We start from the raw sequence: 15586 nt of genomic DNA, 5'->3' as shown, positions 1-15586 counted from the left end.
GGTGAAGAAGGGTCACATAGGAAGCCTATGGCAGGCTGGGAAAGCAAAGCATCATTTCAAGTCTGAGACTGATGTATAAAGTGCATTTATGCTAGAGATCTATATTGCAGCATTTATACTGGTGTCAAAATAGATGTCAGCGCATGTCACAACATATGAAAACAGGCTTTAGTCTTGGCTGGTTTTGGCTAGCTAATTTAAGTTACTGCAGACCTGATTTTTGTAGGTATTAAACTCTACGTTTTTTTCTGGAAACCAGGTTTCAAAAACTGAGCCTTGAATTCCAAGGTCATATATGAAAATCTGAAGGGTGATCCTGAAGTTTATCCAGTGATAAGCGATTATAAAGCAGTGTTAAACTTGATTGTGACACAATGCAGCGTATGTGAGTATCAACTTTTATATGCTATAAACCTCTCTCAAACCTGCTGTATTTTCTCACGCTACCTCATCAGAGCAACCTGCAAAGATCATCACAGAAATCACTTTAAATCGATGGCTGCTATTGATGTCAATGCAGAAAGAAGATGGTTTTCCCAGCCGGTGCTGAACCTACCGCTTTCTGTACTGTTTCGGAGATGTGCAGCAGCCACTCAATATCCAGGCTGCCTTGCTCCAGGAGCCCCAGGCGGTGGTGACAGGGCAAAGTCACGTTCTCTTCAGCCACTCTCTTGAATTCAGTCTGAGCCTTGGACAGCCAAACAGAGCAGGAAGCTGAAAGGCAGTGGTCAGAGGCCGGGATTAACCATGCAGCTCTGCACTGACAAGTGCTGCTAGCGTAGGTTTAGCTGGATCATTCCTCATTTGCTTCGTAGAAAACCCAACAGCTTAGCTGCCTGGACAGATTGCAGCTGATTAAAGGGGACATCTATAGATACACAGGCAGGCAGTTTCACACTAATATTTAAGCATGAAGAACAGATGGCTTCACACTCCAGAGCTGTCAATGCTAAAGTCACACCCACCTCCTCTATGCACCCAAAATTTCACATAACTTCCTTGGTTTTGCCTTCACCTTTTATTACCTTAATTCATAAGCAGTATTTCCACCCAGAAGGCCTTCAGAGCCCATGGTTTTTTTCCCATGGTCAATCTGATAAGGCTTGGAGCCCCTTTCGCTTACCTAGGATGCTGCTCATTGCATGCATTTCAGCACTGGAAATAAGAGCCCAGGCTGGGAACAAGAGTGATAAGATTAAGAAAAGCACGACACAAGTAGGCCAGTGAAGTGTCTTTGAATAGCAACATTAAAAAAAACCCGGAACTTGTCAAAAATGGTTTGCCAGGGTTTAAAATTGAGAGGAAAAAAGGGGGAAATTGCCAATCTGAAACACTAGAGGGAAGCAAAGCCTTTGAAATGTTCACCACGAACACCCAAAAAGCACGTTATCTCCCTAAAACCTGTACCAGAAGACAAGGCACACGATGGTTAACCAGCACTGCTTTAGTCATTGTGAAACTCGGTTTCATTCTATACTGCATCCCTGCTAAAACTGACCAAAATCAGGGATTGACCCTTTGCCCTTCCCCAATTTGGGAACACACTCACACTCAGTTAAAACTCACCCAAAGGATGAGAGGTGTGGGAAATTAAAGGCATTTAGGACAGGGATCCCCCAGGTCTGCTATAACACCAAATACATTTTCCAACCAGGTTTCCACAGGGATTTCTGGGGCACAAACGCCAGATATCTGCTGTGTATGAATCTTCAGAGCGCGGTTGGGTTGTTCTTAAGTTTCACTGTGCAAAAAGGAAGCCTAAAACCACTTCCCCCTCCATGGAATGAAGTGAGATGAACTATCGTGCTCTTGGACTATGAACCTGATGAACACTGGGAGAGCTGGCAGCACTAGGGAGTCACATGTGTGACTGAACACACAATGCTGTGATTACATAGCAAGATTACCGGCAAGAGCGTGAGCAGCTCTGCTTACATAGGCTGATTTGCTCCTATACTTGTATTTAAACAGTGAAGGTTCATGGGGGGATGAACAATTACATTTAGTGAGACAGTTCCTCAGCTTTTTCTCCTTCTTCAGGACTAGCTTTGTTATAGAAGATACAGTCTGCTCCTGCTCCCAATCAGATCTGAATTAACATGACCACCCTTCAGCTCCTAACCTTCTAATGTGTAATCAATACTTGCCAAGCACGTCTGTGGAAGTTATCACTACTGTGTGCACACACGCATATGAGGTGGAGTTCTGCAAAGGATTGAGTTGTCCTCTACTCCAGGGATCTCTGCACAACTAGGTGACAGTTAAAGCTTTGTAGCCACATTAGCTGCTTTCTTTAAAGGGAAAACTAATGCAGTTTAGCCCTGGACTCACTAGTCTCAAAGCTCCATCTGCCAAATACAATTATACATTCTGCCTAGGATGAGCGCCTGCTTTCTTCTACAGCCCGCTTTGCTGCAGGCTGCCTTCATTAACACGCTGACACTCTCTACATGGCTGATCAATAAGTTTAATTTAAGCACCTCAGAAGTGAGCGTTCCCATCCCATTTGCAGCGCTTTCAAAGCCCTGTGCCCGCACAGCACTGAGGTTTCGTGGTGCTCTACATTTTAAAGTGTAATTTTACATTAAAAGCTTTGATCATGATTAGAAATCACCTTGTGGGAGTATAACAAGCGTCATTTTCATTCCTGTCTGGCTCGGATAGACTGAGTTTATGGACAGACTGTTTTTAAGAGAGCTCTCACCTTGGTATGGTTCTTGTTACCCACAGCAAACATGTTCTGGGTTTGAGAAAGAGCCCTCTGCCTATAAAATAACCTTCTAAATGGAAGTAAAATGAGGGAGACATCCAGGGATTGGTTTTCCAAAGGTAGATGCAATCAGAGATAATTAGGAGCTGATTCCCCTTTGAACCAATAACCAGATTGTCACACACACTGCATACTTTCCCAAGACATGTCTGACTATAAAAACGCATACATACCCCTTTAGTCCTTATTAGATCTTTATTAAAGGCCACAAAATCAGAGAGAAGTCAAAGTTCTGCAGGGTTCTAAACAGGATTTTTTATCTATTTTAGCTTTAGGGATGTGCTGGAATTTACAATGTACACCTCAGAGAAGAGAAAGAATCAGAAAACATATCCAAGTCCCTCCTAGGTTAATTTAAATGCTTTATTATTCCCTGGAGAATAAAAGCCTTTTGAAATCCTCTTGTGTTTGTGTAGATGAGAAGTAAGATTTTTCTCATAGTGTTTTTACTGTTCATTATCCCCTTCAGTTTAAGTTTCATTCATATAAGTACTAAAGGAGTGTTTGGCTGCTTATGGGCAGCCCCTGACAGCAGCAACCACCTCCATGTGTTGGCCAGGTCTCGCAAAGCTTGCTCCTGGGTGCACAACCGGCTCTGTCTCTTTCCACACGAGGGCAGATCCTACCCAGACTAATGCCTAAGGACCGGCTCCAGCAGACAATAGATGGTTTTCCCACAAGTGGGATCCAAGATCCTCGCTCACTAATGCCACATGCATGCAGGCTCCACAGTTCTTTACCCCAAAACACCTCTTTCCCTTCCACATCCTGTGTACAGCAATTGATGATGCAAAGAGCAACACTAGAACTGCTTCGCTCAGCTTTACTCAGGCCTTCTTCAGCCTGCAGCTCACGGCTTCAGGAGCCTGCTTTGTTTTCCCAGCGGAGCAGGCACACTAAGCTTATTGCAACTGCAGCATTTTGAAAGCACTGGCCGTGGGCCTGAGAGGAATAAACGTGCACAGCAGCAGGCTTGCTGGCACACCACAGGCAACTCCACGTTCTGTATTTGGGGCAAAGAGACCACTGTAACATGTTTAAGTGTTCTCTCTATTGTTCAGAGGACAATAACTCACCCAACACCCTGCAGAGAAGGGACAAAGATCATTGTTTTCCATCCCTCACTGGTGTTTTAAGTATCCAAGAAACAGAGCAAGAAGCATTTCAAACAACACCACAGTACCCAAACAGTGTGAGCACAGATATATTAGAGGAAGGGCACAGATCGAGCCAGGGCACACAAAGGGATTTTTTGCCCCTCTCAATAACAGGCCATAACAGATTTTAAACAAAAGAATGTGGAATATCCTGCATCTTTCTCATGCAAAGGTGTCAAAGTATTTCCTAGAACCATTTCAACATTAAAAGCCTCCTGATTTCAGACTTATATTGTAAGAGTCAGCCTTTCGAAATGGATGTAGAGCGAAGGAGCCATCGCCTGTGCAATGCAGCAAGTGCTGAGCAGATTGGGACTGTGGATCTGGCCTTACCACATGTTGTGATCTATTCAAAGTAGTATGAATGAATGTCTGAATCCTTAACATGATCACCCACGCTTTCACATGCAGATTGGGAAGCTCAGTTGATTGTCATGCCTATCCAATAAGTATATGTATACGCACAAATGTACATATATACCAACATCAAATATACATAGGCATACAAGCAGAATCAAAGTAAAAATAAATGCTTTGCTGACATCTTTATTTGTAGGCAAATTCATGTGCTAAAAGCTAAAGAGCTGCCAGACTTAAATCTTTCATTAGGTTCAGAACAAGGTTTGAATTAGGGAGCAATGCTAAATATAGATTATACTGTTTAAAAAGTAGTAAGTGGTGCTATATAACTTAACCGCTGGAATTAGGAGGAACAGCCTAGAAAAGATTCAGAGAACCAAAGATACAAGAAATCCATAATGATGCTTGGCCCAGACTATACTAACTTCATTTAAAGATGCGACTATCCAAAATGGGCCTTGAGACACTTCAGGTTCCAGAGCATCTGTGAAGTTAAACCTTTAGCTGCACTTTTTGTAGCTTATTGTGGCTTTTTAATCAAAGATGACATTTGCAACAGGCTATTTCAAGCACTGGTGGCCAATGAAGAGACATTACACAAACGCAACCTGTAATTTTCCTGCAGCTCGAGACATCCTGTACTAGCACCAAAGGGAAACAACTCAGGAAAGAAATCAGCTGCCCAGGAAAACCTTCCATATAACAGCAAAAGCAGGAATTTCAATGATATCCACACACATACAGTTCATGGCACTGTCTGGATGATTTCCATGTCACCTGTGATAGGTGCTCTATCTGCTTTTGCTCATTAATATCAAAGTGTTCCCTGGGTGCAGGTGTGATGGGAACAGTGAATGGCCGCTGTTGTCAAGGCACATCATAGCTCGTCTGAAAGGAGAGCAGTCCCCTACAGACAAGTTCTCCAGTGTAACCATCATTGTGGTCTCATTTCCAGTCCTTCTTGGGATACTTTTAACACATTACTTTCACATCAGTGCGATTCTGCTAGGTGAAAATGGGGTCCTTCTGAGAAAGGCTTAAACAGTTTAAATGGGCCCAAAGAGAGTAAATAGAGAATTATTCAGGCTTGGAGTGTTCCTTTAACTGCACATTTGACTCGCTTCATCTTGTGCTAAAAAGCATTCATTCCCCTCAAGTATTTGAAAACAGTGTGTCTCTATTAGATATAGACGAGAATAATCTGTTGGAGAGTTAAGACCCAAGCAGCCCAGGACACTCTGTGGTGTCGCAACTTTGAACCACTCCTTCATGCCAGGAATTTAAGACGTTTCACATCTGTTGGGGTTTGATTGTGCTCCAACCTTGAGGGAAGTTTATGGAAATCCAAAAGCCTGCCCCACACACACTGTCCAGTGGTCATTACAGTCATAATAAGCAAAATCTGAGCATTTTTAATAAGGCAATATAGAATTCCACATGCTGAAATAGGAGGTTGACAATTACTTTTATGGCCAGAGAATTACACTGAGTGAAACTTTGGGATGCTTCAATGACTTGGAAACTCAAGTCAGCTAAAGACACTAGTTCTACAGTTAAATATTTAAAGCTCAGTAGGCCACAAAATTAAGCTATTAAGAAACCAAACATTCCCTCCATCATTACTGCTCAGTAATGATGACAGACACATGCACATTAAGGCTTTTATCTCCCCTTTCACTCTGTTCCCCTGTCTCCAGTGTGGATAAACAAAGACAGCGGATAGCTATGTTGGTTTATTCCAGAGCTGTAAGGAGAACCCAAGAGGTCGCCACCCTCAGACCACACTAGCCCGAACAGCCCCAACTAGCCCTTACGCTGACAGCATTTTAAGCCAAAACAAACATGAAATGGTGTCTCCTTACAGACAGCTCTTCTGCATTCTTTGCACAAGGGAGGAGGAATGGGGGTGGCTCGAGTCTCCTAAGGATAATTAACTCAGCCCCCTGGGACATCTGCTTTCTGTGTTCCTTGGCTGGCAGAGACAGAAAGGCCAAATGTCACCTTCTCCCGAGAGCTTGAGTGCTCCAAGTGACCAAGACCTGGCCCCCAGCGCATGCTGCCTGCAGCCTGCTTGCTCCCCTCCGCCTCCCTTTGATTTGAGGAATGTGGTGGTGAAGCAAAAGCATCTCAAATAAGAAACATGTGAGCTAGCAGTCAGCTCCCACAGGAACAGGCTGCCTGTGTTCAAATCAGAGGGCAGCCTATCCCCGTCCGTACGCACATAGCATTGCAGAGGTTCTCTAATGGGAACCACATGTGCGTGGGGCTGAGGTCTGAGGAGGCTGTTGAAACAGAAAGCAAAGGGGAAGAGTCCTGCATGCTTCTGAGTTTCCAAGTGGTGACGCGAGGCGTTTGGAATTGCAACTGTAGATGAGTTAGGAAGGCCCAAGGAGAGCAGAAAACTCATTTCACAAAGCAAAGCATCCGAGTTTTAGATTTGCAGCAAGTAAGCAAGAGTGCAGGAGAGGGCTGCAATTTGGCTGGTGATACACAGGCTTCTACCAACAAAGACATCAACAGCTGCAGAAGCATGGGCACCAATCCTTCCCCAGGCAGGATTGGGTGAAGCAGGGAAATGATCTCTGGGATAGCTGTTACCAGCACAGCAGCAGTGCACATGATGTGTGTTTAAATGTGCAATGTCTTCACACTGCACATAGGCACACATGCAGTGGTCCATCCAGTGCAAATCTGAATCTCACAAGCAGCCCCAGCAGCAATGATGTAGTATTCCCTGGGGAAAACTCAGCATTTCTCTATTAAAGATAGATGAAAGTCTAATCATGCAGTACCCAGCAGCCACATGCCATCTAAGGGTCTTGCCTATACATTCCTAAACTCAAGCAGCCAAATTCTGCCACTGAAAACACCATTAAGAACTTTGCCTATGTACTGTAGCTCTCCTTTTTCTCAGTGCATTTTCAAATCAGGTGCAAGAAGGAGATTCTGAGTTTACATCCCTGGAGACCAGAGAACAGAAGACAAGGCATCAGAACTGCATCTTCCTATTTAATGGTTCACAGAGTGTGTGCACAGAGGGATGTGTGAAATTCCTTAGCCTTTAATCCAGGCATTTGTATCAGTAAAACGGTCCAGGTGCCTTCTGTTTACAGCAACAGCTCAACTAAGCCTCTCAGTAATGAGCTGGTGATTTCAAGCTGTGTGGATTAGATCTGAACAGAGACCTTGTCAGTACGTATCAGATTCCTTGGGGGCTGAAGCACCTATGGCTGTCAGATGCTCCCTTTCTCTTCAACCATCTCTGGGCTGCTTTGTGTACCTTACGCAGCTTTGAACTGAGAAAAGCAAGAGAACAAGTCATTCCACCCCTAAACATCAGCAAATTCACTCCTTTGCCTGGGTTCAGATGAGGCTTGAAAGCATGAGAAGATGGTTTCAGTAATAATTTCCAGGGCATCCTCTGTCTGAGGAGCATGCTTCGGCCTCAGCCTTCCAGTGAGCCTATTGTTGCTGTCAGTTCACAGACACAGAAATGAAAGCACGCAGAAATGAAGTTATGTGCCCAGGGCAGACACCGAGCAGAATCCAGAACACAAACCAGAAGAGACAGCAACAAAACTGTTATCAAAACAGTGTTTTCCATTAGATCTTTCCTCACCAATTCCAAAATCCAAGGAGCAGATTGCATAGGCTGAGGTAACTGTGAAAACTGGGGAGACAGGAGATTTAAGCTGATTAATATGCTTAATAAAGCCATTCTTGTACTGAGGACTCCCGGATTTTTCCCCCTTATCATCAAAGTATAAGATGTTAACCAGAAAGCCCTGCACTGATTGTGCTTTTCTGCTACTCTTTGTTATAGAAATTCAGCTTGGTTTAAGCTTGCCAAAAGAGGTACCAGGAAACTCAGAAGACACAGGTAAACTTGATGCCTTTCTCCATCTTCCTTTAATGTTCAGCCCAGTTTGATATAGTTTTAAGGTACAGACTTCAGTCCCTGTTCAGCACATCCATGTTACCTCGGTGAGATGCTCAATTGTGTACTCATAATTGCACATAACACGGTATGACATCTCACTTATCCACTACAAGCACTACTAATATGGTACAAAATGAATGTCTAATGTATTAGCACTCTGTCACTTCTCATGTTCACTCAATCTCAAAGCCTCAGCTAGAGCCTACCCTAGGGCAGAAAAAGAACAGCAGCAGCAGCTCCTCCCCATCACCCCTTTCAGTCTTGTGAAAGACTTTGTGAAGACATTAAAGTCTGCAACACTTCTGGGATGAATACAAGGTGCAGCCCTTGGTGTAAGCACAAGACCAGGAACAACAGCAGCTTAACTCTGGAGGAGCTGTGATTACAGATGCTGCCTGCAGCCTGTTTCTCACCAATGCTATAGTAGTTACAATCAATTACTTCATGTTTACTGAACCCATCAGAGGTTAGAGAATAGAAGGAACATGATGCTTGTAATCCTTACCCTTGGACTGGCTTCATTATGAGCCAGAAGGAATAAAAAGGAGGAGGGTCAGGTTCTTATCACTATGATTCAAATCCCAACCTGCCTCTTTCCTCGAGTTTGGCACAACAGTGCACCAGCTGCAAGAAAACTGAGAAAAGATCCATCATCTTCTGTTTGCTTCCCTACTGTTACTAGGAGTTGTGGCATCTGGACATGTACACTAAGGTCTCGGATGAGTAGAGGCGGAGCTTTGTAAATCCCACTTTCTGAATCAGAGCTACAAACTGAGCAAGTGGGGATTACCGAGGAATGCAAACCCCAGTGGAAATGCTGGAAGAGACACCCAGCTGCAGTTTAGGAAGCTGGCATCACACTGACAATCCACCAAACCTCTAGACACCGCTTTTTAGTTCACATTGTACTCAAGAAGGTCGGATCTTGCTCAAAACGATCCTGAGCTTCTCAGTAACATTTACAAGCCGAAAACTGGAGTGAATACTATACTCGTGAGAACTTGTATTGACCGTGAGACAAGCAGGCTTTGGAAAGCACTCTCCCTGCAGAGGCACAGCTTCCCAAAGTGGAGCACAACAGCTATTCCAGCTGACAGCAACACTGCACAGCTGCTGCAAGCGAGTCTAAAGTGAAGGAAGGGACTGCAAAGTCAGACACAGGGAATAAGGAAGTGTTGTTTAACACAATATAAGGCATTACAGACTCCTGTATTTATTTCTTCAGCACAGCTGAACCTAAGTTGATGAAACTAAGGCATTCTCATGCACTGATAATAGCCAGAGATGGTAAAGTCTGAGGAGGATTCCACTACCCACAGGACTGCAGTGTGTGTGAGCAATTCCAACTTCTGGATCCATTCCACTCGACAAGAGCCTCCAATCCTAAAAAGGACATGGCTATACAATAAAGTTAACCAATCGAGTGTAGCAACCCAAGAAACAACATAAGAAAATGAGGAATTACTCAAATACTTGCTTCTGCGAATGTTCTAGAACATTTAAAACCCCATAGAAAAACATGTTTATCAATTTTCCAACTGTCTACTTATAAATCTGGTTTGTTTCTTTTTCTATCTTAGTGTAGATATATCCAAGCCCTAGTTTTAAAGGCTCAAAGCATCAATTAAGTTACCATCTAGGGTGCTTGGAAGAGGCATAAGGACTAAAACAGAAAGCAGATCCCTCAGAAATAGAAACACACTCAAAACACTGGCTTTCAAACCCAATTTTAACTGGCTTGCAAACATACAGGTGGAAAGACTAAAACAAAGCTTCAGTATTACTTGAGCTAAATAAAACCTGCAGATTGCTGGGGGGACAACATGGAGGGGTACTATAGCAGACTTAAAGAGCTCACAACTTATCAGGGCTGAACCACACTGAACCACGTCATTTCTAATGGTCACATCAAACTGTCTCTGCAATAGGAATGAGATCAGCAGGGAGGCAGCTCCTTCCCTATTTACCACAGGGCTGCAATGCTCGTTACATATATTTTGCATGTTTGGAAATATCAAGGGCTCTGCAAAGCAACAAAGTCTGCAAAAGCCTAGGGCCATTGCCAGGAGAAACCCTGAATGGGAACATGCAAGCATCATGCCTGCCAAAGATGCCTGTGACCTTTGCTCAAAAGAGCAATCTAGTTCTCCTCTGGCACTTGTCCCTTTCCTGAAGTGAGGATGCCCGGAGTAAGACTAGAGAGGCCAAGCCCTTTGTAAAAACAGGCACTGGGTATCAGCATTCCAACAGCAAGGAGCCCTGTCTGAGAGTACAGTACATCACCGAGCTCTGGTGAGCAAGCACGGTGTTTCCAAGATGCTGAGCTGGAAGAGGGGTTTGGAGCAGGGTAAAGATGGGATTCAGGCAACAGTTGAACCAGTCTGCTAATGAGATGTGAAAAGGTCAGGCATCTTCTCAAGAAACATACTATAAAGGTCAGGTGAAGTATACAGAATTAAGCCTAGGAGGAATGGGGAGCACACATGACCAGCTCGAGGACTCAGGACTTCCACCCTTATATTCAGTTTATCCAAGAGGTCCAACCAACTTATTCCTATCTTGTGAAGAGCTGTATTTTGGACTTTACTGGGATCACAATGTGTGTGCATCATCTTTCAAAGCCACTCCTAAAACTGCTGTTGAGGACAACAAGCAAAATCTGTAGCACCAACCATAAACTCCCAATACCTCATTTATCAGAACTGCTTTAGCCTTCCTTCCTACAAAGGCACATTATTGCTGGTTCACACTCACCTTTTTGTCCTGCAGAGCCTCATGCATTTTTAATGCAAAGGGGAAAGGATATAAGGAACAGGATACAAGGACTCCAGAGCTAGTGCAGGGATACAGGCATTGCATGGAAACAAAGGTCTCGGTGGGTCTGTAGTCTGACAAATGATGGAAGAAAGATTTCTACTGAATTATTTGGGAGACCTTGGCAGTGAGGAGTTGTCAGGGAATTCATCTAAGATTCCCAATAGGAAAGCTCAAGCAGAAAAGGACCTCAAGCCCTCATGCAGAGCTAAGGTTTCCTGGACAAGCTGCAGCTTCTCTGCACCTCATTTCTGTCCTTTCCAGTCTATGTAAGAAAGCCTGCATGCCTCAGGGATGCATATGTAAAACTTACATAGGGAACAAGAAGATTGTAGAGAAGCCAGATTTCTCAGAGGTACACAACGAGTGGATGAGACAATGGACAAGTCCTGAAAAGGGGAAAATAATGGTCAGATAGTAGGGAAAAAACACACTATGAGAACAGTCATCCACTGGAACAGAGGCTCATAGACTGTTGAATCAGCATCCTTAGAGCTATTCAGAACTGGACTGGCTAAAATCCTGAGCAGCCTGATGCAAACTGACACTGCTTTTGAGCCACAAACCTCCAGAAATGCCTTCTGCTTTGTGCTGTTCCGTGACAAGCTTGAAGTCTTAGAGCAGGAAGGACCCATGAGACTCAAATCCCACTCCCTAAAGCCTTCCCGCTTCAGTGCAGCGTTAGGCTGTGCAGAAAGAAGCATTCAATGCTCCTCTCCCACTATCTTGGGTACAGAGATGCTCCTAAACACCAGTTTGGCTTCAGCCACCGTAAGACAAACTGTGTACACAGCTGCTGGATCAGGGTGGTGGGGTCTTCAGTGATTAAGCCCATTGTAATGTCTGGCAGCCATCTGGCAGCCACATTTACATTAAAGCCCAGCATGTGTGGTCCATGGGGATAACCAAGCACAGCATTTATTTGATGGATTCAACCTCTTTTCTTGCTGACAGTATCTGTGAGCAGGCCACAGCTGTCTCCAGTACCAGCTTTTATTTCTCTCCATATAATGGAGGAAAACATCACCCAATACTGGTTTTTGATTGCCTGAACTTACAGAGAAAGATCTGTTCAACATTGGGGTTTTCCACTGTATTTACTCAGACAACACTGACATCTGTATCTAAGTGCCAGAAAATCACTAAATCATTACCTGACCACATAAAGTGGCACAAAAAAGGGACAAAAATAAGGCAAAGCCAATATTTGCACCGTACATTATCCAGCAAGGCTCAGATTTGGGGAACTGAAGCCAAACCCCCTAGTTGGCTTCCTTAGTCCCCATACCCTATTCATGATCCTGGAGATGCATATAAACCCAGGTTCGCAGGGAGGTGCCATACCTTCAAAAGCCACAAAGGATGCTTTCCTGCAAGTTGAAATCCACTTCTTCTATTCCTGTAATTGAGCGTTCCAATGGGTTAATTTTGTCTTCAAAAATTCCCCATGTTCTTAAGCCAGAAACACCACAAAAAGCCGCCAAATACTTGGCTCTTCCCTGCAATACTCGTGGGTTTGGCTTCTTTAGGAAAACCCATTTGCTTTAATAGGAGCTGACACAGCTTCTTCCCCCTGCTTTAAGAAGGCATTTTCAGTCAGAAGGAAGGCTACATAAACCCCACTGTATACACAGAGCACCTCTGGTCTTCCTTTGCCTCCCCAAGCTGCTCTTCACCCTCATACCCTTCACTGAGGGCATGCACAGCTACATGTCTTCAGCACCTCTGCAAACCTGCCATCAAAGCATCTCAACTGTACCTTGTTAGTACTTTATCTTGCGTATCCAAACACTGTGGATACTCAAGCTTATCTATGGCTCCCCAGGGACTTGGATATCACCAAAGAAAAATAGAAGAGTGCAAAGAAAAGGGAATAGTATATTCAATCAAGTCTGTCTCTTATGGACTTCATCCAGTGACAGTCTATTAACTAGTTTCATATTGCATTATCAAAAACATCCTTAACATCACCTTCCTGTCCTTGGTGGCCAACAGTGTGGCTTGGGCACATTGTACAGTGAAAAGGACAAGATTCATTGACCCTCCTATACCAAGATCTCAGTGTTCTCCTCATAGGCACTTAGTGAAGCACCCAAGTATCATTGTTTCCAGTTTGCCAAGGAAAAAGATACTGAAAGCTCTGTTTGCCCATGGATAACTAGGGACACAACAAGACCGAAGTCACAAGGAATGAGCAGAGCTGGGGATAAGATCTACAGTTCACAGGGTCAATCCAAATCAAACTACACACTAGGAACATCTCTTGACAAGCTGTTTGCAGAAAGCAGTTCTTAGTGCCCCTAACCATCACGCCAAGCTTTAACTCCAGCTAAATTACCTTACAACATGGGGTTTTTTTGCTTTTAAAAGTGAAGTTATATTGAATCTCATGCATGTTATCACTCAGTACTAAGAGGCCATGAAAAAAAAGGCTGTATGCTCACTGTGCTGGCTTTCAAAGGCTGACACCCTATACAGACCACAGTGGGAAAGGAAAAACAAGATCAGCTCACATCAGCTTATTACTTCTAGTTTCCAAATAGGACAGAAAGCGGAGCCAGCACAGAGCTCGAGCTGCAAGGAGGTAACTGGCTTCTCGCCCAATACATGGGTTCATTTTTGAGGCCCCTCCAGCTTCACATGGCTAAAAAAGGAAGTTGGCAAATGTTACCCTGGAACCAAGATTTCATCCTTTCAACCAAGCTGCATCTCACTGCCGGGAAGAAATGTTTCTAGGTAGGTTTTGGGCATTGAAAGGAAGAGAAGGCTGCTGTGATTTCACCGAATTCTTCACAGAGTAAGCATGCAGATAGAGAGCAGTCATCCATTCCTGACACTCATCTCATTCCTGGCTGCTGCTAAAGGACTTGGCTGTAAACTGCAGGTATCAGGCTATAGCATATCCCCTTCAGCTCTTTGAGAAACTCCAGGTCCTGAAGGAAAACAGTGTCTGCTTCTTCTTCATTTGGTGCTGGTGCCACACCAGCAGAAGTGGGAACTGACCAGGTCTGAACCACGCAGTTGGGACAAAACCAGAAATATTTGCCCATTATTGCAACAAATGGCAACAAAACCAAGAAAAATCCCTATTTACACTACAAGAACCAGGTTTGCTTGCAAGACTTCTGCCTGAATTCCTATAGTAGAGGGACTAAATGCTTCACAACTGCATCAGCTCTGCTGCAACATCCCAGTGGCCTCTTTCATCCCCAGCCTTTTGATTAGGAAGCCAGTGTCACCAGTACTGCATTGATTTAGTGAATCTGATTAGTTCACTGGATGAAGGACGAAACAGCCATCACACCCAAAGCTACGAAGCAGTGGATTCCAAGAAAACCCCTTCTTCCTGAAGCACATTCCCCTCCCTGCACATGGTTTCGGGACCAGCGGGTGCAGAAGGCAGTTACATAATGCTGCAGGAACCAAAGGGGGAGAATGAATGTCAGAACTTGCTAAAACGTGCACCCGGGAGCCTTGCGGATTCCGTCTCCAGCATCCATCAAACATGATTAATTTTAATGTCACAACATCTTAATGTCAATTACTTTTAATGTCACAGCCTCTCGTTCAGCAGCACGGCCGCGTTTTGGAGCCGGTAAGAGATTCCCCCCAAAGAACTTTTAAGAGCAAGTAAATAAACCATCAAGAATAAACGCGACAAACACAAGCAGCAGCCTGGTGCCTCCCTGCTATTGTGAAGCTCTTGATGTGGTGAACCCGACTGTTTCAAACACTAAGGCAGTTGAGACATAGAGCGTCTGAGGCATTTATGGTTAGAGCCAGATTACTACTTAGTAAAAATCTGCTTCTACTCCTATTGTTCTGACTGTGATTTAGCTGATTGAAGGTGTCTGTTGGACATGTGGCTTGATATTCTTTACATTAGGTTAAGCACTGAGACGAGAATAGGTCTTGTTTAAATGCTGCATAGAGAATAAGAAATACACTGGTGATATCTGGGTGTCTAAATGAAGAGACAACAGGCAAGTTGAGACTGATGAGAGAACTCATAGGACCTGAGACCTAGAGTCTTTATGTTGTCAAGTGGCTGGAGCAAAATTGAGCGTACAAAGGCTTTTAGCAAAGCATTGGGGATGTTGACTCCTCACCATCTCAAACCTATTCAGATGGTGCAAATTTAAGATTCAGATTCCTTTGGTTTTATATGCTCTTTGGCAGAGACTGGGAAACAGCAGAGATGGGAAAGAAACAGCACAGAACATACAAGGAACAAACATCCTCCTATCTACATAATCATGTGTTATCTGTTAGTCAGAGCAATTAAAGCACCTTTCTCTTGATGCAAGGTTCAAATGGCAGTTGTATATCCATAAAGCCAGTTGTTTTTAAAGACTTGATGCAGGCTGAAAACAACTTGTGGGTATAAGCAGGAAAAACAGTTAGGAACTTGTGTTAGCTGGAGAGACTGACAAAGCCTCAAACCCCATGGGATCTCTCAAAACAACAAAAGCAGCTTTGTACTTATCTTTAGAATGAATTAGAAGGCTGAGGACAAGGCAGCTTCTACCCCAATATGAAACTCAG

The 15586-nt window shown here is 43.9% G+C and overlaps 1 protein-coding gene across 1 annotated transcript in view; it reads right to left on the bottom strand.

The window, feature by feature from the left end:
* CLMP (CXADR like membrane protein) overlaps positions 1-15586 on the bottom strand; it is a 34753-nt gene that overhangs the window by 5455 nt on the left and 13712 nt on the right. Inside the window, exon 2 of the mRNA XM_061368492.1 lies at positions 557-714. Within this exon, the coding sequence (XP_061224476.1) occupies positions 557-714 (158 nt within the window). The remainder of the gene's footprint in view (positions 1-556; positions 715-15586) is intronic.

This window comes from Neopsephotus bourkii, unplaced genomic scaffold (assembly GCF_033783945.1).
Source record: "Neopsephotus bourkii isolate Nb327-2 ecotype Australia unplaced genomic scaffold, CSIRO-AGI_Nbou_v1 NB_1433, whole genome shotgun sequence".
NCBI lineage: Eukaryota > Metazoa > Chordata > Aves > Psittaciformes > Psittacidae > Neopsephotus > Neopsephotus bourkii.
Note: the sequence above shows the minus strand (reverse complement) of the source record. Positions and strands in the feature narration are given on the sequence as shown.